This window comes from Cyclopterus lumpus, chromosome 13, assembly GCF_009769545.1.
Source record: "Cyclopterus lumpus isolate fCycLum1 chromosome 13, fCycLum1.pri, whole genome shotgun sequence".
NCBI lineage: Eukaryota > Metazoa > Chordata > Actinopteri > Perciformes > Cyclopteridae > Cyclopterus > Cyclopterus lumpus.
This window is the reverse complement of record NC_046978.1, coordinates 2108394-2129401: the sequence shown is the minus strand read 5'-3', so window position 1 is coordinate 2129401 and position 21008 is coordinate 2108394. Positions and strand designations below refer to the sequence as shown.

General features: G+C 40.7%; 3 protein-coding genes across 6 annotated transcripts; 2 read left to right on the top strand and 1 right to left on the bottom strand.

The window, feature by feature from the left end:
- The first annotated feature begins 2636 nt into the window (after positions 1-2636).
- Positions 2637-6826, top strand: zgc:114130 (uncharacterized protein LOC570332 homolog). Of its 2 annotated transcripts, none has more exons than XM_034548891.1 (2): positions 2637-2831; positions 4442-6826. In XM_034548891.1, the coding sequence occupies exons 1-2, from the start codon at positions 2778-2780 to the stop codon at positions 5675-5677; spliced, it is 1290 nt and encodes a 429-aa protein (XP_034404782.1). In that variant the 5' UTR covers positions 2637-2777; the 3' UTR covers positions 5678-6826. The 2 variants fall into 2 exon arrangements, with proteins under 2 accessions (XP_034404782.1, XP_034404781.1); XM_034548890.1 differs by having other exon boundaries at positions 4439-6826.
- Positions 6827-13341: 6515 nt separating this feature from the next.
- trappc6bl (trafficking protein particle complex 6b-like) lies at positions 13342-16698 on the bottom strand. 2 transcript variants are annotated; one of them, XM_034548563.1, is made up of 8 exons: positions 16434-16495; positions 16252-16323; positions 16027-16124; positions 15677-15744; positions 15459-15576; positions 14800-14883; positions 14542-14635; positions 13342-14366 (listed from the first exon to the last, which is right to left on the bottom strand). In XM_034548563.1, exons 3-8 carry the CDS (start codon positions 16120-16122, stop codon positions 14335-14337), a joined length of 492 nt encoding a protein of 163 aa, XP_034404454.1. In that variant the 5' UTR covers positions 16123-16124; positions 16252-16323; positions 16434-16495; the 3' UTR covers positions 13342-14334. The 2 variants fall into 2 exon arrangements, with proteins under 2 accessions (XP_034404454.1, XP_034404453.1); XM_034548562.1 differs by lacking the exon at positions 16252-16323 and having other exon boundaries at positions 16434-16698.
- A 71-nt stretch (positions 16699-16769) lies between these two features.
- bloc1s3 (biogenesis of lysosomal organelles complex-1, subunit 3) lies at positions 16770-18693 on the top strand. Of its 2 annotated transcripts, none has more exons than XM_034548561.1 (5): positions 16770-16860; positions 17057-17215; positions 17306-17492; positions 18016-18116; positions 18244-18693. In XM_034548561.1, exons 2-5 carry the CDS (start codon positions 17114-17116, stop codon positions 18427-18429), a joined length of 576 nt encoding a protein of 191 aa, XP_034404452.1. In that variant the 5' UTR covers positions 16770-16860; positions 17057-17113; the 3' UTR covers positions 18430-18693. The 2 variants fall into 2 exon arrangements, with proteins under 2 accessions (XP_034404452.1, XP_034404451.1); XM_034548560.1 differs by having other exon boundaries at positions 16771-16860; positions 17057-17172.
- The last annotated feature ends 2315 nt before the right edge of the window (positions 18694-21008 follow it).

The window sequence follows — 21008 nt, the reverse complement described above, 5'->3', positions numbered from 1 at the left end:
TCCCATGACACATCGTTATGCATCTGGTTGATTAATCCCAAATCTGCACATGAACCTGGTTGCAGATCCAGTCTTAACAAAACCACCTCTTTCCTTCCAAAGACCTTCCTTTCATTTCCCGTTTCCTCGTTTCTTCGAAATAGCCCCCGATCTTGGCCCTTCATCCCTCTCCTCACCCCTTCTCTTTCCTTCTAACAAGCCCTTTTATCCACCCATTCAGTCCTCAGTGTGCGCGTGCATGCGTGTGCATGCCTGTGCATGCGTGTGTGTGTGTGTGTGTGTGTGTGTACGGGGGTAGCGTCGCAGAGGGCGGGCTATTAGTTTGTTAGTTGGTCCTGCAGCTCATTGAGCTCATTGTGCTCCAAAGGCCCTCTAGCCCAGCTGGACGCAACAAGAAGCAAGAACTCTCTTTCAGATGTCCCCTCCCCCTTTCCTCCAGAAAACTCCCTTTCTCTCTCTATTGCCAGTAATCCCCAACTCACCCAAGAGAGATTTGTTTATAGAAGTAAACTGTACTCGCCGAGCGAATAGCTTGTTTATAGATACCACTTGTTTACTTAACCAAATTAATAGAAGGGCCGGTTTACCTCAAGTCACTCGTGTTGTTGACATCTTGTTAATGGCTTGTTGTTCACAGTGGTGGTCTTCATCTCAGGTTAAAAAACAAACACGCAGAGCCAACATCTTAAGACAATGAATTAATCAGGTCAGTGTCTCACGTCTGGAATAGCACCCATAGGACGGTCGCAACATAATTAGGCCTTGATCACACCTTGGGTGAAAGCAAGCAGCTTTATATACATGAGGAAACACGGCCCAAAAAGAAGACTGGGTATGTGTCCACATATGTGGGGCGTCATGGTGACCTGGCGGTTAAGATAGAATATTCATAGTTTGATTTCCAGACGGGGATCTGAGCCACTGCAATGCTTTGAAACATGCATTGTTTCTGTTCAGAAGTGGTAAGTTTCTTAATGATGACGTGAATGAGGAACTTAAATATAATGACAAAAGGCCACTCAAATGTCCCTCACGTTTAGGATGCTACAGTCCATCTTAATTGGATCTCCACACAATATGATGTACTGTATCTGGACGATACTGCGTATGAACATTACGTGATGAAGCTGAGGTGCTGGTTTCAGAGGCATACACGAGAAATGAATGCCCCTATTCTCGGCAATTGTTATATTGACGCAGAGTTTGACCGGTAAGAAAAGAGGAAAGACGTGCAAAGAATAGCACCTGGGATGTAATGTTACCGTGGCACAAGACGGCTGGACACCATGAAACCTCTTAACTCCCCTTTAGTTGCAGATGTGTGACGAAGGACACCAATTCAGTTACAGAAATCACACAAGTCAAAACACAGCTGGCTGAGGCAACCTTCAGGCTGTAAAGAGCAGACCTACAGGCCTACCATTACATCATCACAGCACTGGGGGGATGAGGGGATCGAGACCCTCTGTTAAACACACGCAAGCATGTATACACACACAAACACACACATTTAATGGTGACCACTTGGCTGGACCAAAACAAAGCTTTTCAGCAGGCTTTGTTCTCAGCTGAACTCATCTTTCTAAAGGGGCTCAGGGCTATATCCTGCTTTCAAGAACGTTTATACTTTGGGGGCCCAGCATATCAAAACTTTGATTTATGAAGCGTACAACTTTTTCTTTTTTTAAACTTTTTTTTGGTGCAATTTCCTCAAAGTGAACATTGACATTTTTCTTTTAGAATGGTGCTTTTATACTAACTGGTACACAGTCAGTTGAAGCAGTGCCCTAGAGGGAATCAAACCCCTATATCTGGAAGCACTGACCTGCAGTTTCTTTCCCCTGTAGTAACAACCAACTTCTCAGGCTACTGGACAGACTGTCACAATCCTCTTTACAATCCCAGAGGTGTGACAACTTCACTCCTGGCAGACCTGTGTGTGTGTGTGTGTGTGTGTGTGTGTTTGTTCTTGAAATGCTGCCTTTGTGAGGACCAATGTCATACCGGAGGTCGGAGAATGGGGCCTTTTTCTGTCAGTTTAACACAATATCTCCAGGCTATAGGGTTGTATTTATTTAAAGGTTTGAATTTTGGGGAAATAAAATGTTACTCATATTTTATAGAGCGGAACATACCTCTGTGTGTGTGTGTGTGTGTGTGTGTGTGTGTGTGTGTGTGTGTGTGTGTGAAGGACTGCCAGATATGCTCATGGCTCCGCTCTGTGGTGGAATTTTTCACACATCTACCTTTACCTTTGAAATCAAAAACTTCACTCCTCCTTGTCTGTCTCATGGGGCTCAGCTGTCTCCATCCAGTCTTTTCTACCCGTGTGTTCACGAAAAGGCAGCCACGAGGTTGCTGTTCGTCTCCTTTCTATTTCTTCAGCCCCCCCACCCTTGTGTTATAACTTCCTCTGTCTCCTCTGATTAAAACAATATGTCTCAAATGGCTTAAAAATAATTAGGATGTATATACATAAACAAACAAATATATATGTATATTGAAGCAATTCAAAATAGGTCGGATAAAACGACGGTTTTTCGAGCGGTCCCCACCTCCGACAGTTGTGTGTCTGGTGAAGACAACTGTCGCGTGGGAGTGGCTAAAAGCAATGTTAGGTTTTAAATCCACACGTGGTCTGGGTCTTGGGCTTGTTTAGCACCGCGTACACAACCACAAACTTCGAACTGACTCATGCCAGCGAGTTGCCCACGTCTCTCACTGCGGGGGCAGACTAGATCGGACGAAACCTCTTTTTTTTTAGACTACTCAGCGAAATGCCGTCTTTCCCCCGCAACCAGTTTGCTGACCTGGAAGAGATGATGTGCAAGGTAACAACAACAAAAAGAAAAGGCGACGCGCAAAGAAAGTTGAGCGGAGCGCAACAAAAAAAAGAAGAAAAGTTGGCTAGGTCATGGGGTGTTAACGTTAGCTTAACCGGCTACATCGCTAACTTCCCACGCCGTTAGCTCTCCTCGTCGTTTTAAAGCGTCGTCGCTGCTGCTGCTGCTGCCGTTGTCCCGTACCAACCGTTTAACGTTAACCGGCGGGCTCTCGGCGGCCTCATTGTGATCTAAAAGTAAACTCGCCCCGGGGACCTGGAAGCTAACGTGTCACGGAGTGGAAGCGCTGCTTTAAGTTGTTGTTGCGATGCATCGTAACGGGAGCACATTAAACCGTCTACTAACTCACGTTAAGCTCATTTTCTGATTTTTAAAACATAAAAAAAAATGTAGTTTTGTACTTGTGAGCTCACGTGACCTAGTTAAGCTAACGTTAGTTTTTAACCACCGCTGGTCACAGACCAGTTACAACTTTACCGATGGACGCCGCCGACCAGTAGAGCCAGTAGGTCCACCGTTAACGACCCATAAGCGGCAACTTGTTGCTCGAAACAACAAGAAGTCCTCAGTTAAGTTAGCTAAAGTTGTTAATCTTCGTTGATAACACCCAGATTGAGTCCCTGGATGCTAGTAAGTAGAAGCAAGCTGCGTAACAAACTAATACTATATTTTCTGAAAGAGCGCACGAGGTACTGTAACTTTCCTCCATGCGCTGCGTAGCAGTGTCCCGCTACCAGTTAACAGTTAGGTGATCTCCTGCCCGTGCTTATTGGCTTCACGGTAGAAGATGCACGGGTTTGTAGGATGCCGGGTTAAACACTTGTTTTGGGGTCACGTTAGTGTGGATGAATAGAGGAAGGGAAGGGTTTTGCTGGATCATGTTTTCGTGAATATAGTTTGTTACGTAGTTTGTTACGTACAAAACCCATCGTCTAAGTTTGAAAGGGACTTGCTGTATCCCACTGCTCAAATGCCAGGATTGGAATAGTTTTCATTAATTATAAACCATAAATAGGAGTCTGATAATACGCCATATAGGTCATCCATGTCTGCCTTTTGTATGCCTGCTTTCATTTTCGGTTCTGTTATTGCTTAATATATGACAATAGAGGGACTTTGTTTGAGACAAAGTCAAGATGGACTGATCATAATACAATCTTAAAAGAGGGCGAGTCCCATTAGAAGTATTGCTAACTGAAGTACCATGAAGCTAACTTCTGTATTGCATGGCAATAAAACACAACAAGGGGCTGTCAGAAGTTTATAACACAAAAGTAAATACTTTACAGAAGTTTGTTTTCATGATTCATTAAATACTTTGCCAGTATATACCTATCATCCATGATTTTATGCTGCCAGATACAAATAATTTAAAAAAACTCCAGTAACGCGCAAATCACACTGAGAACTGTACCAGGAGAGAATTTTACGAGATTGGTTGTACAAATCTATGAACCTAATGCATCTGTAAACATTTGTTTTACATTTTCATCATGTCACTTTCTGTATTGTTCAGAAAACTGAAAATGGGATTAAAAAAAAAATAACAACTGTAAAATATATCTGCTAATGTTGTTTTATCTTTCTTTTTACAGCAGTTACTGAATCTTGACTTAAGGGAGCAGACCCGATCACCACCATCCCTCAGTGACGCCATGAGAACACCAGGTTGCATTGGTCAGCCACGTAGCAACACGTCGTTTTCCCTATCGTCTCTCTCCTGCCTCCCCACTGATCCTTCAGACAATGTATTTCTGACCGCCAACCAATGGGGGCAGCAGCAACCAGAAAGCCCTCTGCCCACCCAGCTCATTAATTCCTCAGAGTGGGGAAAGTCAGGCTTCCTCGCCCAGCGCTCCCTCAGCATGGTGGAGACCAGCAGCACCACAGCAGCAAGTCTTGGCTGGCTGGGGACTGACATGACACACTCCCAAAGTGACATCAGCCCCACTGCACTGAGCACTAGCTCCTCATCCGTTTCCTCTTCCTCATCTCGCTACAAGACTGAACTGTGTCGATCTTTCACTGAGAGCGGCCTGTGCAAGTATGGTGGCAAGTGCCAGTTTGCCCACGGGCTGGATGAGCTGCGGGATCTTAACAGACATCCAAAATACAAAACTGAGCCGTGCCGTACGTTTCACACCATCGGCTTCTGCCCCTACGGGATCCGCTGCCACTTTGTCCACAACAACGAGGAGGAGGAAATTAAACAAGCCCTCTCCCGTTGCTCCTCGTCCTCTTCCTTATGCATTCCCCAACAGCCACCTTCCTCTTTCCGCTCGCACAGACCTCCTCTTGTTAGACAGAGCTTCAGCTTTGCTGGGTTTCCCTCTGCTCCCCAGCAAGCCCTTCAGCCTGCCCTTCCTGCTCACCCTCCTGTCACTGCTTCTTTCACTCGCGCTCCATCGGCCTCTCCTCCTTCCTGCGCTGACATTACTGACCTTCTTTCTCATGCCTTCCTGGAGATGGACTCTGCCTTTGAGGCCTCCCCTGTCCACCAGTACCAGGCCCCCATAGGCCAGGCCACCGCAACAGACCCCCAGTCTCCATTCCTGCCTTCCCCAGACTCCGGCTGTTCTCCAAGTGGGCTGTCTCCGACTGCTTCACCTTCCCAGAGGCAGAGTCCAAATGCTACCGGGGTCTTTCTAGGGCCACTGGGTGCACGGTCCCTGTCCTCCACCTCTCTGTCAGACCAGGACCAGGATGGAAGTAGCTCTGCTAGCTCGCTCAGTGGCTCTGAATCCTGCGGAGGCATTACTGATGTCAACGGCAGACGTCTGGCTGTATTCAGTCAGCTCTCTGTTCCTGAGGATGCTACTGGGTTCTGCTTTTAGGCTACAGTGTGCCGTGAACACAAACATACATTTATATTTTTATATATTTACACATTCAGACACAAACATGCAGACACTGCGATATTCAACATAATATATACTGTACACGCGTATATCCACATTCAAGAATACACAATGCTCTCACTAGAACCCTATAAATGCAGACATACACACTGTCTCGCTCTCTTTCTCTCTCACAGCCACTGCACTGACACTGCAGACGTTCTTTGCTTCTGTGTGGTATCAACGGAAAAGAAAGACTTGTTGACTAAATCAGAAAGCACAGAGAGATTTGCTTATTTGATTTATGTAGTTTAAATTTCACTGTCTCATGCGTAAGGGAAGCAAAGTTAAGAACCTGAAATGTGTGTTGCCACCAAATCAGTATAAATCAAGACAGAAGTTAAATAGTGCTGGAGGCGATTGATGCTTAACCAAAATCCTATGGTAAGATGGCAAATGGCGACAAAGATATTGTAATCGCAGTGTGATTAGCCACGTTGCCGTCCAACCACACCATTTATGACCTTTTTACCAACTTCAGAGTAATCAAAAAAAGTGACAGCCAAAGACATCTTTGTAGCTCAAACCTTTTGATTATGGTAGCACAAACACACTATGTTAAGTGGACACAGTATTGTTGAAACAGTTTTTTCCTCATATATACAGTCTACGGTTATGTTTAGATCACTGGCCTTGAACCCGAATGTTATGTTTTTAAACAATTGAAGTGCCTGTTGCGTTATTTACCAGGTCATGTGTTGAAACAATATTTTCTGGTTTGTTAGAGATGTGTGGATGGGGTGCAGATCTCTTTATTTAGTCAAATAAGCTAGAGTTCAAGTCTCATTGTTGTTAAGATGACTACAAGTGTTCTTTTGTTTCTCGTACATTATTGATAAACTGCCACCAGTAAAATGTCAAATGACCTAATATGACCTGCCTTACAGGGGGAGGAAGGGGATTCAGTTTGAGCTTAAGTGGGCTTGATCATACTTTCTCAAATCCCATGTTCATGACATGTCATTGACTGCATGACTTGCCAACTGGAAAAGCACGGGCATGAGTATTTGTTTGGCTTTAATATGTGAAATGGGCCAGCCCAAATGGCAGGCATTGCGGAAAATCCATCAATATTGTGAGTCAAAAGATGGACCAAAAAACCTAACAAATGAGATGCTATCACATTATTCTGCGTCTTATTTTGTATAAACTGATATGATCTGAAAATGACTTTAGCTACAATGCACTTGGCGTAGAAGGACATTTTAATCAAGTCATGTGAATCTTTCATGTCCTGTTTTACCTCTGGTATTTTCCCTAAATACTTTGTGGTGCTAAAATGTATTTTAGATTATCTTTAACACAACATTCCCTGGAGCGTTTTTTTCCCCTCTTTCGTCCAAAGGCAGCACTGGTGTCACATTTTCGATAAATATGCATGTTTTTTGTGACCCAGCACACCATATTTCATCTCTCCGTCAAAATTAATTCTTCTGTTATGGCTTTGTGCTGTTAAGAATGTGGAGTGTTCCTGGTCACATGTATGTGAACTGTGTGCCCGGGCAGTTGCCTTACTGAGCTAGATCCAGCATTCTGTAGGGTTAGGGTATGTATGCTTACTGTTATAGAAATGTTACTTGTGTGTTTATGACGTAGTTGGTTAGAAGTACAGACGCTGTGCTGTTACTGGTCTATTTAAAATCGCCTTTTCATCAACATGTTTGAGGCCTGTTTAGTGTTAAAGGTGATTATCTTTAGTAAATTAATTTCTTTAATTTATTTTAACATATTTATAGAGGACTTTGAGTTGGTGATGCTTGTATCAAGTTTAATATATTTGGTTTCTCTTTTCTTTTTCTTTTTTTGCTATTTTGTACTGGAAATAAAGTTTTTTTTTTGATTTTTTTTAACTAACTTTTAGTCTGTTTTCCTTAATCAATTTCTTATTAATTAACAAGATTTACAAGTAGAAGCTATGCATGTGTGGCACATCTGCTCAGAACAATGCAGCTTTTACAAGACTCGTATGTTTCCTTCTTGTATTATATGCTGGCTGTAGTGTATGTGCAACAGTGTTCACACATGTGTGAACAAGGAAGGAAGGAAGCAAGCAGGAAACCAGTGAACTGTCAGTTATGATTTTCATTGTAGATCACATTTCCCCTGTGGCCAAATGTCAAAAGAAAGAATTACTGATAAGCCAGTAATGTTTTTCTGGACATAAACTGGAGGACAATTCATTTTTATGTAGGACTTTTAGATTGATTTGATTTTATCCTTTGGTTTGTCTGAGAACTTTCCCCCCAAAATCACCACATACTGGGACACGGTTTTCACTGGGAAGGAATCATTAAAGAAAGGTTGCTTTAGGTTGTGGACTAATACAATTTACTCACTAAAGTGGGATTTTTGGATTACAGATTATTTCTCCGTTCCTTCAGAACGACTAGCATGTATGAACAAAGACTAGAGACTTCTATATTCATCCACAAATTACACTATACAAGTGAAACACAACAGGTCCTCACGTTCCCGGATGAAATTGCGTGAACCGGAAATTAACTACAGTTACTCTGATGCAGTTTCATGTTCTAACAAACTAGTGTTGCTGATTAATTAATTAAAGTATAATTCAGGGCTGTTTTTCTAATTGTACTGAATTTAAAAAAAAGAAGTAAAATACCAAAAATCCATTTATGCAACTAGCTATAATAGTCAACCAGTCTGCTGTAGCAAGACACTGGTGTGCGTGTGTGTGTGTGCCTGTAGTCATGCCATTAAGATTTCATGTGGAGATAAGAAGTCTTTTGTTTAGGGTTTAATCTGACCAATCCTGGGCTCCCACCCATGTCCCTTCTCCCTCACTGCCTCCTCTAAATCCATCCTTCCTCCCTCACTTTGTTCCTCTCCTTTCTATCAATTACATCCTCTCAACACTTTCCTGCTCTCTGCATAGCAGTTGCGTACTATACTTTAATCTTCTGTTGCTATGGGGAGGAACAGAAGTGTGTAGAGGCATACGGAGGGTTAAAACACAAAACTACATTAGTCCTTATACAATCCAACTATATATGATACAACAGGAAAACAGTCCAGGTATATAAAACCAAGTTGTGGTCTAAATGACCTTAATTACATTAAGTTTGTGAGTGTTTACATCAAGCCAATAAGGTATTGCATCATCACATATATATATACAAGTTTGTTATATAAGTTTATATATTATATAGATGCATACGCATGGTTCACCCTCCAGAAATCTCTTCCACGCACACAAGAGCTGTCACTTAGCATGAGATGGACTGGCTGTCTTGGAGTGATTAGTGGCTGTGAATGGGGTTAAAGGCATGTGTGTGTGTGCTTGTATGGTTTCTGTGTGTGTGTGTGTGCTGAATTGTGTCTGATAGACATTCTCCCACACTCTTGCCCTGTGGGACACAGGCAGGCAGATGGCTGTATTCAGGTCCACCACAGGTCAACATATGGCCCCGAGAGACACAGTTTGTTTGTGTGTGTGAGACAGAATCTCCCTCTTAGGCTGGCATGCATGGGTGATGGAAGTTGAATGAGCAGAAATTGGGATAATAGTGGAAGCCTACATGAAAAAAGTTGTGAGACAAAGAAGTGATGGGACAATGTTGAGAGGAAGGCATCCTGTGAGATAATACCATTTTTTTTAACCAACAAAAAAAACATACACATAGATCAAATAAAAAAGAAAGATGTGGCAAAACTGGTCAGTATTGGTCATAAGTCAAACAAAACATGACTTTAGTGCTAGCTAGTACATCAGAAGCTAGCTAACAGTTGGCTACGCGCCCACTGTTTACCCATCAGCTAACTACTAATGTTACTTATAAACCATCTAATTACAACCATCTAGATCCAGCATTCTATCAATACCGTCCTGTTGGCAATCAAGTAGACTACCAACATTTCTACGTGCTCTATTCAGACACGTGCAGCTGCATTTATAGATCAATTAACTACTTAATTGACATTGTTTTAGACCCCAATTTGGTATCGGCACTAGCACATTGCAATGACTGTAAACAGCATTTGGTGATTTCAGTTGTCTCTGCCTACAAACTAAAGTGAGCTTTCAGGAACCCTAGCCCAGATCAAAAGTCTCTGACAGCTTCTCACACTGCAAAAGACTTCCGTCAGTATGTGTAGACAGTGTTACTCAATTTGATCGAGTCATCAATTTAAAATAATGAATGCTGGTTTTACTTGCACCCCCAACACCTCCTTTCTTTCTTCTAGCCCCTGAACACACCCCTCCTTCTCCTCCCACCCTTCATTCACAGTTCCTCTTTATGAGTGTATAGGTGATATTGTGATGCGGGGTAGAGTAGGAGGAAGTGGAGCAGCACAGAACAGCTGTTGCTTAACTCTCACCATCACCCCTCAATGTCAGCTAGGCAGTCTCTAGTTTTCCTCACTGTATAATATGTTTACATTTATACAGTTACATAAAACGTGTCTCACCTTCTTCATCCTTCTCTCTTCCTACACCTCTTTCTCTCTGGCCCTCGCTTTCCCCGACCTCTAATACACTTCTCTTTTCTGCCTTTCAATTCCCTCCAGCCTCCCGTAGAGGCTCTTCATTCTCTCCATCTCATTTACCTCTTGTCCACTCTCAAAATCTCACCCTCTTCTCCTCAACGGCTTTCTACAGTTGTGCCCCCTCCCAGGCATTCTCTTTAATCTCACTTTTCTGTTTCTCCCCCTTCTCTCCAGACAGGATTTGGGCAAAGTGTTTAATGGATTGCAACAAATGGTTAAAAGAGTGGGCCGTAGTCAGGTGCTGCACATTTATGCAGACGCCTAATTCTGTTTTCCTGATTCCTTTCAAATCTTTACGGTTGAAAAGAAATTCCCCAAAACACCAATGTTGCTGTCACCTCAGATGCACAATGCAGATCAGCAGGGCTAGCGTGGCAGTCTACTTATAACCCGGGTCTTATGAACTGTTCTTGCTCTCTTATACTCATTCAAGAACTCTTGTCTTGAGAGCCAGCACTAAGTAAGGGCATACCCCAGTTAGAGTGCAAGCCCAACGTTTTAGACAAAGGAGTTCAGAATATATTAAAGGGAATGGAGTATTGCCCTTCCATAAAGTTGGTGGACTTGCGAGAAAGATTTCTTGAAAGAATGACCAAAACTGATGCAGCATAAGCTGAGGCATCCTGACTTAATCCCTTGCATGCGTCGAGCTCCAAAACACTCCCATACACTTCCCATCATGCAACCAACAGCAACTCTTGTATTAAACCCTTCCTGACTCAATACCATCAGTTTGTAATGCAGGCTATTTGTAACAAAAAATGCAAATAAAAATCAGTGTTGTCCAAACCCACGTCTAAGTAACCCTGATGACATCAACAGAGTTCTTTTCTTAGACTATAAAATGCTCCCCGTGAGCCACCGGATCCATTTAACAACTGTTTTCACATGCCGATTGGAAACTGGTGGAGTGCCTCTTTAAGATGCAATCCAACATTCTCTTCCTCTCTTTCACTAATTTGAACCATCTATGCTTCATGGTGGGGTTTGTGAACAAAAATAGTTCAGTGTCACTTGTGAAACACTTTAAAGATTGAATTAGAATATGACAAATACATACAATTGCTCTTATTTGGCTGTGCACACACTTCATTGACCATAGATGTGCATGAGATGTCCACCTTGCTACGAAGCGTGGTTGTGCCCAACGCTATCGACTGCAAATTCTGCTCTGATGTCGTCATTCATGATTATAGCTATTATTTCATATATTCACAGTTATTCAAAGTTTCTCCTTGTAGGGTGAAATACGCCCTCCAAATTGTGTCTAATATAGACGGAACGTTTTCACAGCATGCACACAGTCGTTTTTCAGGGCAGAGTCTGAGCGAGAGTCACATTGAAGGCTCATTAAAAGGATAAAGTTACATGCAAAGACCCTTTGTTGTGTAAAACTATCCCACTGATGGCATTAGAATACTGGAACACAGTTATTAAAGTAGAGTGAGCAACATAATAAAGTCCATGAGGTGCTATACCAAAATGTATCAATAAAATCAATGGTTAATAAAGTGTATAATACTGTACCAAATCTGATGATGGATTTGACCGAACCTGGGTAAACTTATTCTAAACACAAACTCAAAATGACCATGGTTTTCTTCAAAACTTTTATATGAATATCTGAGAAGTGCAGTACGCTCACATACAGTAGAACCTCTTAATACCAAGCTCATGATATGGATCAGCAACCTAAAAGAAATATGAATAACTCAAGCGGGGATGATGGGAAAAGGAACTGCCGTTGCTAGTGCACACAGTGAAATGTAGTAAAAGTACTGATTTACATAAGAAGAACATATACTTCAATATGTATTTTGTTCTTTACAGTGCCATGAAAAAAGTGTCAACACGCTTTGAATTCTTGGCACAAATATAAACAAAAGATTTTTTTATGAATTAAAATACCAAACATGCTGAATAGAATATGAAACGAGTATGAACACATCTTGTGTTATCACTGATTATTTCTAACAACAATTATTTGAATAAGTGTTGAAAATAACTTTGTTGTACCAAACATTCGGTGAATAAATACACAATGGCACTGTGCAACCATGTGTGTCTTTCAGACAAATACTGGGAGAACATCAGAAAGATCAACCAAAGGAACATGTTGGACTAGACATGGTGACACAACTGGCCATGAGGGTAAAGCAGCAGACATGAAAATCATGGCAGCTTTATGTGTCCCTCTAGTGGCACAAAGAGGCTACAGCAGCTACCAGTGATATTGTTTTGTTGTATCATTGTGTTGTCTTTTCTTGTTCAACAGTCCTCGCTTTTAGGTTGTTTGTGTAACAGCATTATTATTCGATTAAGAGACAATGTTAAGTTGAGAAAATGTAATAATGAAAACAAACGGCATATACATAAACTGCTTTAGATATTTAGGGTCCGAGAGGACCCTATTGAAATTGCAAGGATTTTTATTTTTCTGATTCTTATTTTTGTACATTGGGATACTCAATGGGGTACTCATCAGGCTGAAACATTTTTGGGGTACTCATCAGGCTCGAAAACTCACCAAATTTGGCAAGCTTATCCGGCTTGGTGAAAATAGCCTTCTGATATAGACGTCAAATTTCTTTTGCTCAAAGTTTGACCGCTGATGCCCCTCACCCAGAATGTCCGATTAACACACGTCGATCTCCACCTGCCTCTCAGACCCCTGAACTCCGCCTACTTAGATTTTCCGCTATTTTGAATTTTGTGAAAAACACATAATTTCTCCTACACGCTGGTTTTGAATTATACCAACTTTTCTGTCGATTTTGACTGAAGCTATACCACCTACATAGATAAAAAAACCTTTTTATATATCATTGTGTTAAGGACATATGGACCAATGAACCTCTTAGGGGCATGTCTTGTTTTTCCAATGCTCATAACTTCAACACTATTGGGACTAATCACTCAAAACAGTATATGTGCACATTGCAATATGTAACCCAATTTGGCAGTTTTTTGTGTTTTTCGCTTGTTTTTGTCACTTTTCGCCGTTATACATTTACGGTCACTTTTTTTTAATACATTAAAACATGACGTGGTCTAGCTGGCACCCCCGACTGGCGTGAATGAGCGAGGACCTGTTCATCGCTGCTCGCAGCTTTAATTATATTTGAGATTTTTATACAAAGCAAAATTAACAAAAGTAACCCATAAATCCACATTGCTGTTTACTGTATGCTATGCTAGTAACAATCTCAACACTACATACAACACATACTGTAAAAAACATTGACATTTTGGTACAAAAAATAATAATCTGTATTTTCAGTTTGAGTGGTTCTCTCCGAAACTGTTAACACATCAAATATATTATGACATCTAAACATAATTAAACTTAAAGTCCTGTATGAATTACTTATTCGAGATTTGCATTTTGCCTTAAAATGAACTGAAATTGAAAAGACCACCAGCATGCATGAAACAGTCAGCTCCTAAAGGCAAAACTGCTCCAAGGCAGAACAAAGCACCAGGAACTAAGGTATGTGTGTTTGCAGAGCAACGAGTGTTTAATAGTGAATCTGATGTGTCATGTGTAATAATTTCCAAAGGCTCACTCACTATTACTTGGATGGATGCTAAGAGAGATGGTATGGCAGTTGATGTCTTATCCTAAATTATTTTTCAAGTTCAATTGTTTCTTAGGTTTTCTTAGTCAGTCCTCTAAATTTGGATTAATTTACTTTGTGATTTACTATACACTTACATTATTGTATTGATATCACTGACAGTCAATTTGTCAGTGGTGTCGGTCAGGGCTAGGCTTCCCTTCTTTAAGGAAAACTAAAGTTGAGAACACCATGCATTGTTTCATTTAAATGGTAAACTATATCAAAAGGGAAAAGGAATAAAGCAAATGGTTTTCTGTGTCAGAGTAGAACCAGTAAAAGGTCAGCTTTGGCTGAGCCTTTCTGCTCTGTCACAGGTACCCGGTTGTCAGCAGAACCTGGCTAGTCCTGTTTGACCCAGATGAGTAAATTAAGTTGGTGTTTGACTCTCTGTGTTTGGACAGGAACTATTTGTTGGAGTTCTTCATGGCCCTGTTCATCAGCTGCAGGGTAGCACAGAAGATCAGATCACAACTTTTGGACCACCACTTGGAATTTACCTGCCAAGACAAAATTAAGGAGAGCTGTACCACGTGCTTGCACTTTAAGAGACATATCCAAAGACTGGATAAGTTACAACAGTCGAGGTACAAATGGCAGCCAATGAGCATGTTATGTTACCTTGCTCTTTCCCACAATAAAGAGAATCATCATTGGTATTCTGGTATTACTTACAGGACGGCATAACAGAGACTTCAGCTGTCACCACGCTGTCCAGACCGAGGTTAGACAGAGCTCCTCTCACAATGCCACATGAAAAAGCAAGGTACTGCGGGAAACCACACACAAATACAGCATTACAGCAGCATTAGCTTTAACAAGATAGATTCTGATTTATTTGGCTGTAAACCAACAAAAAGGCATTATTAAGTAACTACTTCTAGTTGACAACAGTAGGAATGTAAGATATATATATATATATATATTCCTAACCTTGGGAGCTTGATCCAGGTACTGTTTTCCATTGGAGAGCTGAGTCAGCAGCGAAAACGTGTTGTCCTGCAGGACATACGTACCCTATGGCAGAAAGTAAATGCAGGTTTGGTAACAACACGTGTAACAAACAATGAATATGCTTCTTTGTATATATTAATTTCTCAATTTTACCAGCAAGAACTCCAACAATTCAGAGGGATTTAAATAATCTATCACGTTAATTGAGTTTGAGTGACGCTTAAGACATTCCAAGCACTTCTTTGACATAATGACGTGTGATATCCATCACAAACAAAGTCACATTTTAAAGTCGTCACACATTAGGGGCGACTGTGGGTCAGCGGAGAGCAGGATCGTCCTTCAATCAAAGGATCGGCCGTTCGATCCCCGGCTCTGCTAGCCCATGTTGATGTGTCCTTGGCAAGACACATCTAACCCCAACATTGTAGCTGTGCCTACGGTGTGTGAATCTTAGTTAGTCCTGATGGGCAGGTGGAACCTTAGCTCCTCCCATCAGTGTATGAATGGGTGAATGATGTCATGTAGTGTTAAAGCGCTTTGAGTGGTCGGCTATACAAGTACAGGTTCATTTACATTTTCATAAGAGAGATAGAAATTGAAGTTGGTGCAAAGACTACTCCAAACTTATATTTTACCTGATGGTTTGTTCTGAGGTTGTCAATCTGCCTCTTGAACACCTTTGTCCAGAAGTCTTTACAGACAAATTTCATTACATCCAACTCATCTTTGAAGCTGGGAGAGTCCCTGGTCAACCTAGACAAAGCAAACGATACAGACACGTGACATTAGTGAAGAGGATGCATGTCACAAAGCATTTGGCATTACACATGTGTATGTGTGTGTGCTTGTCTACCTCTCAATGAGTCCTTGTCCTACCCTGAAGCCCATGCTTTCAAGGACAGAAACGCAGACAGCTCTATCCTGAAGAGAAGAAATTCAAGCTGTCAATTTGCTCCGTGGACAAAAAAAGTAATGTAGAAGCTAAAATAGTATAATGTAACGATGAGCTGTATTGTGAGGCCTGGGAGAGGGAAACACGTGGTCAGATTGATTATCAGGAAGTCTAGTAGTAACTTTATATACACATATGTAACGTGAGCTAGTAGATGTTTTACAAGGTGATTACAGACCACAGTGTAACTCCAAGCTAAGGTTCCTCTAAATACGTGTCAGTTGATTGATGAATGTCTTTACTGAACACACCTTGTTGTCCATCTCTTCTTTACTGGATTGCTGCTCCCTGTAAATATGTGACACGATCTCCATGTGGAGAAAGTCGAACAGAGACTCGTCTGCCATTCCTGACAAACACACAGTTGCTCAATATTACGCTTCAGTAAAACAGTTTCACTCTAACGTAGTTAGCTTTGCCACAAAAGAGAAAATATTCAGTTAAACTTAATTGAAGCTTAAGTTATCTGTGAAAACCTTCAATGACGTTAACGTTAGCTCGATAGTTAGCGCCAGAAAGCTAGCGTGCTGGTCCAGGCCTGGTTTGTCCTATTTCGGTATGAGAGAGATATAGACAAAGCAATGCATCTAACGTTATATTTGACATAACCTGTAGTTATCGAAATACATTAAACTGTGAACTGTTAAATATACTGTACCGGTCAACAGACTGTAGGCTACTCGAAGTAAACACAAGTCAGCTTCCTGGGTGCACTCGATAATTCTACCAGGAAAACTGTTCTCCTCAGGCTTTACGCAGGCGGAGTTAGCGGGAGTTTACCCTCTGTCGTAACGTGAAAAAAGCCCGGCGGTGGCGGAATACATGCTCTACCACATCAGCAAGAATAAATCATATATCCAGTAACAACACATATTGTTCTTATGTGGAGGACCAATACAGCGGGTACCATGAACACTGCCTGAAACCATATCAGAAAAGTACGTTTTATTTCGGTGTACGCCGGTTTATTTACAAACATATCAAACATATCACGTGACACCAGAGCTCCCATCGGATTGGTTCTTGGAAAACAAGCCACTTCCTCACTGCTCATGTGATCTTTATTTTTCAAATCAACGGGGAAGGTTTGACATGTTTTTTAAATTTGTACTCTATATTTTAACATTTAGCTCACATTATATTATATATACTGAGCAAAGTGATACTGATGTGTCATTATTATTATTATTATTATTATTATTGCGATTAGCATGTGCAATCTATAGTTGGTTTCGATGCAGCGTTAGCTAAAGAAGTTTCGTTTTGTGTTCGTGTGTGTAGTCATGTCCAGCGGGTACCAGATCGTGGTGCAGGGTGAGGCCTCGGAGACAGACTCTGATGACGAAGTCTACATCACCTCCATGTCCACTCCCCAAATTGCCACAGTCGGAGCCAAGGTTGTCTTGCATTGCTATGTGTTTGATCGCGACAGAGATAAAAGTGTGTGTTCATATAAGAGCATTAACAAACGTTTCCACCCCTCCTGTCACGAATCTATTCAATCTGCTGTGATATCTCGGATGCTGTCAGGTTCCTGGGGAGGCATCTGAAACAGACAGTGATGGTGAGGAGGAGCAGACCGACCGAGCCTCCTCACTGATCCAGGAGAGCGCCCACATACTCAGGAGAGACCTGCCTCCTCTTATTGTAGTCAGAGACCATCCTGATATACAGTCCATAGTGGAAGACCGGCCAAGTCCCACACACAGACCACAAGGTGAGGAACGCCTTATAGCAACGTCATTATTAGAATAATGAATATCCCAACGGTAATACTTACAGATTACTCTACTCGGGGCTCAATGTTCTGTCTTCTCATGATCTTCATCAGTAAGTGGATCACCTGGCTGTATGAATACATGTAGGATATGTATGAATAGGTCCAGCTCCATCCACTGATGAAAACTGGTGCATTTGAAATGTGGTTGAAAACTCTGACAAGGCTGGAAAGTGGACCTTTGATTTTAGAGTGGCAAAGGTCAGGAATGGGCCTCTATGGTCAAACTTCAGTCATCATCCTAAAATATCGAAAGTAATGAAAAATGGTCAGGCCCTTTTAAGATCATACATTGTGAAGTAGTAGTTATAGTTGCAATGGTAAATTATATTTTTTTAAACAGTGTATTTCAGTGGTTAACATTTACTTCAAATCAATATTTAGTCTTGACCAAGTGGATAAGTGAGCAATGTTAAATGGAGGTTTAGTTCAGTTATTTCAGAATGTCATTTTGTTTTTCAAGGTGACACGCTTTTACAACAGAAGCTGCAGGAATCGAACAGTCGGCTGTATTCTGACATTGGACAGATGGTACGGCAGGTTTATGGCAGTGCCAGTAGAGAGGTACGTAGATGTGTTGGGTGCTACTTATACTGCATCTGAGATTCTATGATACACATCTTGTAACAGCTAATTGGCTGTAGTTGGAAATGCCTTCATTTGAGTTTTGTTCTGATTGTTTTTGTGAAAGGTTTACAGTGCAACAGCTCAGCTAAATACTTCGCAGAGTGCCATCATCAATGCGTCCCACAGCATCAGATTAATCCTGGATGACCTGAAGGCTGTCTCCGAAAAGATTGACATCATCACCAGCTGTCAAATACTGCCCGATATTAACATCAATAATCAAAATAATCACACTACTCCTGTACCCTAAATATATATATTAAATTTACAGTCTCACTATAAAAGTATTTGTCTGTCAGTACTCACTGTCCTCTGGGGATATTTCTGCAAAGAGATGATGTTCTGTCTTCCTATATTCTACTGCTGTCTTTCAGGCCAACACATTAACATTTAACAGGAATTTATTCCCAATATCCATTTTCTCAAGCAAGAGCCCATCACTGCTGTAGATGGTTTATTGAATGAAAGAAAAGGTGAGATGATTAAAATCATTAAAGTATGGTTTTACTTTCAATTTATAAATATAATTTATTTTCAAAAACAATACCATTAGACAAGCAGAGAGACATATACGCATTGCATACAAAACTTAAAAACTTAGTCAACAACACATACAAACATCTCACTTAACTGAAAAGGACTTTAGCTTTGAGGAAACTTTTTCACAAACACGACTTCAAAGGTCGGTCGTATCAAACTGACAAAATCCGCCAACTGAAAGAGATGTGCAGTTTATGGTCAATGTTTGTACAATGTTTATTAGATTAACTTTTAGTGTCTTGACATATTTCATCCACCTGATGCCGCCATCAATACTGAATGACAACTCTCACGCAACACGAAACTGTCTTGTTCTCTTCTTAAATCCATAATCTGCGATCTATAATTCTGTGTAATACCTGTATTATGTACCATGCAAAAGTGAAATAAGTACCCAGATATTTTATTTAAGTAAAAGTCATGCAATCAAAAATTAAAAAAAGTATTAAAATACAATCATTGAAGTACCACAATTAAAAGTATCTCTTCATTCATCATCATGAAAAAAAAAAAATCTATTACAGGATTATAATTATTGATGCGTTAATGTGTACAAAGGTGCAGCTCAATTTGATTACTTTATTCTAGATTGTGAATTAAACCTGGAGGAGCATTGTTTTCTTAACATCTATTGTTATTTCAGAATAAATATTTTAATTATATTTTGTATCATTATTCTGAATCTGCAAAGTAACTCAAGCTACCAAACGAATGAGGTAGACTAGAAAGCACAATATTTTCCTCCTGATTGTAGTGAAAATATAGTAGTAGCAGAAAATGGATATATGGTAACTGCCTTAAAAATGTATTTAAGTACAGAAAATATACTTATATATTTAATCGATTTACAGACACGTGATGTTGAGATATATTCTGTTCAATTATATTCCCTTCTCTGTCTAATATATGTTACGGGATGAAAAGTGTTCCATGTATTTTGATAGCAGGTGATGGTGATGATCATGATGATGATGATGATGATGATGATGATGATGATGACCTCCCTGCTGTTTCTCTTTCCCGTCATTCCTCAGATCCGTTGGCTCCATTTTTAGCCTTCAAACTCACGCAGAGCGCAATAAAAACTACTTCAATCGTAATCTTGTTCAGTCCCAAAACAAATAGAGCCATAATATTTGCCACTTGCTTTCTGAAGGTGTGTGTGTGTATGTGTGTGTGTGTTTGTGTGTGTGTGTGTGTGTGTGTGTGTGTGTGTGTGTGTGGAGACCATTTGAAAGCTCTTTATTATGATTAATAAGCTCAAAGTAGAGATATTTGTACTTAAAACTATCATCCGCTGTCATGTCGAATAAATCCAGTTTCCTTGAGAGAATTTCCATTTACATCATTTACATCATGTTCAGCTTGAAAGTATTAAGTTAAACAGACACACACACAGTTTATTCAACTGTATGATCCTTTCGGAGTTTGTAGTGCTGTTGTAACGTGTTATACTGGCGTGTGTTTCTATTATTATGTACTCCATTTATATCAATAAGGGTAGAAACACCTATAATGTGTCTGTTCCGGCAGCTTATCCTCCCTCTTTATGTATTGTTATGAAGTGCTAAAGAAAATTGGAATAACAACTGTATATATGTTCGGGTATCACCTGGTCTCACTGGACCAGAGGTAGCAGTCCATAGAAGGAGTGTAAGAAGTGATCAATCAATAGATTAGAGACTCTCGTGGGATGCAGATAATAATGAGACCCTGTGGACACGTGAATCTGGAATCTTCATTTGAGGAGCCAGTTGGATAAGTATTTCTAGCATCCTCAAATATCAATGATCTCTCCTTCCATAGAGAGAGTGTGTGTGTGTGTGTGTGTGTGTGTGTGTGTGTGTGTGTGTGTGTGTGTGTGTGTGTGTGTGTGTGTGTGTGCGTGTCACTCAGTCCCATCTGTTCTGACTGAGCTCCAGGTTTTGAGGGTTATTTGGAATGAGGGCAAACACAACAGCGTTATAGGACTGAAACATCAAATTGTCACATGTTATCAATGACAAAGAAAAACATCACTAAGACAAATATACAAGTGATATACTTTCTGAATGTGTAGCGCATCACTGTTGATTACTAATGGTAATTAGCATTAAACTACGCGATTGAGTCTTTATGTCCTCCTTGACAAGGACATCAAGGACTTATTTTTAGAATTCAACAAATCAGTCAACAATTTCCTGATCTCTCCCAGTGGAAAGTGATCCAGTTTGAAAGTGAAACATAAATGACGTAGATATGCCAGACACACTGTAGCTTGTGCATTAAACCGAGACCATGATGCATATG

Coding starts and splice junctions, on each gene's coding strand:
- bloc1s3 (XM_034548560.1), top strand. CDS start 17,059: ATGTCCAGCGGGTACCAGATCGTGGTGCAGGGTGAGGCCTCGGAGACA. Junction 17,493..18,015: donor TCCCACACACAGACCACAAG/GTGAGGAACGCC, acceptor TTGTTTTTCAAG/GTGACACGCTTTTACAACAG. Junction 18,117..18,243: donor ATGGCAGTGCCAGTAGAGAG/GTACGTAGATGT, acceptor TTTTTGTGAAAG/GTTTACAGTGCAACAGCTCA.
- trappc6bl (XM_034548562.1), bottom strand. CDS start 16,122: ATGGCAGACGAGTCTCTGTTCGACTTTCTCCACATGGAGATCGTGTCA. Junction 15,745..16,026: donor AAGAAGAGATGGACAACAAG/GTGTGTTCAGTA, acceptor TCTTCTCTTCAG/GATAGAGCTGTCTGCGTTTC. Junction 14,636..14,799: donor ACCTGGATCAAGCTCCCAAG/GTTAGGAATATA, acceptor GGTTTCCCGCAG/TACCTTGCTTTTTCATGTGG.
- zgc:114130 (XM_034548890.1), top strand. CDS start 2,778: ATGCCGTCTTTCCCCCGCAACCAGTTTGCTGACCTGGAAGAGATGATG. Junction 2,832..4,438: donor TGGAAGAGATGATGTGCAAG/GTAACAACAACA, acceptor TTCTTTTTACAG/CAGTTACTGAATCTTGACTT.